Here is a 2,500-nt window from a genome sequence, read left to right as displayed (position 1 = left end):
CAGGTAAAACTGATAAAATGAGCTATGACTACTTATGTTAAACATTGAGGACGTGAAGCCTGTTGTTTGGCTTGATTTCAAGGTTTGGTTATTTCACTCTCAGGCTGTGCCTTCCTTGGTGTGTCCAGCCATCAAGGTGAATGAAGTCATGTATCTGATGCCAGAGCCTTTTGAACTTCCAGCTGTCAACACTGACAACCCAACAGATTTGATTACAATCACACCTCCCTGTGCCCACACCGGGCCAGGGACAATCAAAGTCAGACTCATGTCATTCGAGCCCAGGGAGGGGCAGGTAACACCTTTATTAATGGGATGCTCAAATATGGATTCAATGTTTATATGAAGTTTTATTGTGTGTGGTAATAGGAGAAGTTTTGACTTTATTTTCTTTTATAACTAGTGTCAGTCATTTGACATGGTCTTAATTCCAGAGTCCATTTTGGCCATGGTATGTAATGATGGTCAATTGATTGTACTAGCATACAACTCGGACCATATATATAAATATTTCACACACTAGTATTTATTGTATTATTTTTAAGAGAATTTACTATTTGGATTACTGGTACATGGATTTAAAGAATATGTAAATAATTCAGATATTTAATACCAGTAAGAATGTAAAGTTGATAGAATTCTTTTTTTATGTGGACAGGAACTAAGACACGGGAACCAGAACCCACGACATCGCCTCCCAATGTCCAGCAGTCTCTTAATCCATTGTCACGGTGGAGGCTTTGTAGCCCAGTCCTCCAAATCCCATGGGATTTACCTCAGACAGTGGGCCAAGGATCTCAATGTTCCCATACTGTCTATTGATTACTCTTTAGCTCCAGAACAGCCCTTCCCTCGGGCATTGGAGGAGTGCTTTTACGCCTACGCTTGGGCCATTAAAAACTGTACAAAACTAGGTGAATGTCTCATACTGAGTACAAACTGGGTTTACTATTCATGAAATACTTAGTACCCTAAGTTTTTGAATGAGCACATGAAAGAAGGGGGGGTCATGAATAGAGGGGATCGTCTTGTTATGTGACATTGTGTTGGTTACATGTAACATTGAAATAAGTGTTTGACAGATAATTCTTACTTGGGAATAGTTGAAGAGTAGACCCATTGGTTTCAAATTTCTTTTCAAAAAATAAAAAGACTTTGTAGTGTCATCTGAATGGAAAACAACAGGTGTCTGTAATCTCAATGTCTGCTCTATACTGTAATTCTTCAGCTGTGAAAGATAGGCGTAATTTTGGAAATATATTTACTGACTTTGTTTCCTTGAACCTGCTTTTACTTGACCTTTCATCTACATTTCAAAACAGATATTCATGATGACTTTTAATTGTGAGAGCTAGAGCTCTGATATGTTTAGCACTGCTTACTCCTTAACATTTGTCTTACTTTCTCAAAAATATGAACATTGGCAATTAACTCTTTAAACTTGAGTGAAGGCTCTAGATGTTTTGCAGGTGTAGTTTTTATTGTGTGATCTTTTTATAAACACTGAATAGAATGATCCTGTTTCCTTGAACATGATCTTTGCCTTATATTTTGCTTTGAAAGTACTGGCAATTTTTATGCCCCCAGATCAAAGATCGGGGGGGGGGGGGGGGGGGGGGGGGGGGCATATTGTTTTTGTCCTGTCTGTCATTCTGTAATCCTGTAATTTTGTCAATCTGTAATTCTGTCTGAAACTTTAACCTTGCTAATAATTTTTTAACAGTAAATGATAGAACTTTGATATTTCACATGAGTAATCCTTGTAACAAGACCTTTCCGTGGGTACCAACATTTTTTACCTTGTGACCTTGACTTTGGAGTTTGACCTACTTTTTGAAAACTTTAACTTTGCTAATAACTTTTGAACTGTGAGTGATAGAGCTTTGATATTTCACATGAGTATTCCTTGTGACAAGACCTTTCCGTTGGTACTAAACCTTTTGACCTTGACATTTGACCTATTTTTAAAATTGTTTTACATTGGTCATAACTTCTAAATGGTAAATATTAGAGCTTTCATATTGTACATGAGCATTTCTTGTGACAAGATCTTTCTACTGGTACCAAGATATTTGTCCTTGTGACCTTGGCCATCTTCGGAATTGGCCATGCATTTGTGTTTCACAAACACATCTTGTTTTAACATGAAAGTGATAGGTTGTGATATTTGATGTGTGTGTTTTGGTTTGCACGATACCCAAAAGAAAATTGTTATGAAAAGGTTGCAAAACTCACCTGAATTTTATCACACTGAGGTGTAAAACAGATACGTCATGAAATTGATTTTGAAACGGCAACAGCGTATTTGCTAAATGCTTACAGTTATTTAACTAAAAGTTTTGTGCAGCCAGATGCTTCATCACATAGCACTACACACAACCAGAGCAACATCTCATGAGTACATGTGTATGATACTGATATATATACTATGCTCTATTTGATAACACGTATCAATGCCTTGTCTAATTTGTGAATTGTAGGCTGGACGGGAGAGACCCTG

At 37.2% G+C, this 2,500-nt stretch overlaps 1 protein-coding gene across 1 annotated transcript in view; it reads left to right on the top strand.

Moving 5' to 3' along the window:
* Positions 1-2,500, top strand: part of LOC130051882 (hormone-sensitive lipase-like) — an 18,920-nt gene that overhangs the window by 9,220 nt on the left and 7,200 nt on the right. The window contains exons 4-7 of the mRNA XM_056154962.1: positions 1-3; positions 104-295; positions 659-914; positions 2,481-2,500. The exon at positions 1-3 is cut by the window's left edge and continues 75 nt beyond it; the exon at positions 2,481-2,500 is cut by the window's right edge and continues 199 nt beyond it. Coding sequence (XP_056010937.1) covers positions 1-3; positions 104-295; positions 659-914; positions 2,481-2,500 — 471 coding nt within the window. The remainder of the gene's footprint in view (positions 4-103; positions 296-658; positions 915-2,480) is intronic.

Source organism: Ostrea edulis, chromosome 2, assembly GCF_947568905.1.
Source record: "Ostrea edulis chromosome 2, xbOstEdul1.1, whole genome shotgun sequence".
Taxonomy (NCBI): Eukaryota; Metazoa; Mollusca; class Bivalvia; order Ostreida; family Ostreidae; genus Ostrea; species Ostrea edulis.
This window is presented reverse-complemented; position numbering and strand designations above follow the sequence as displayed.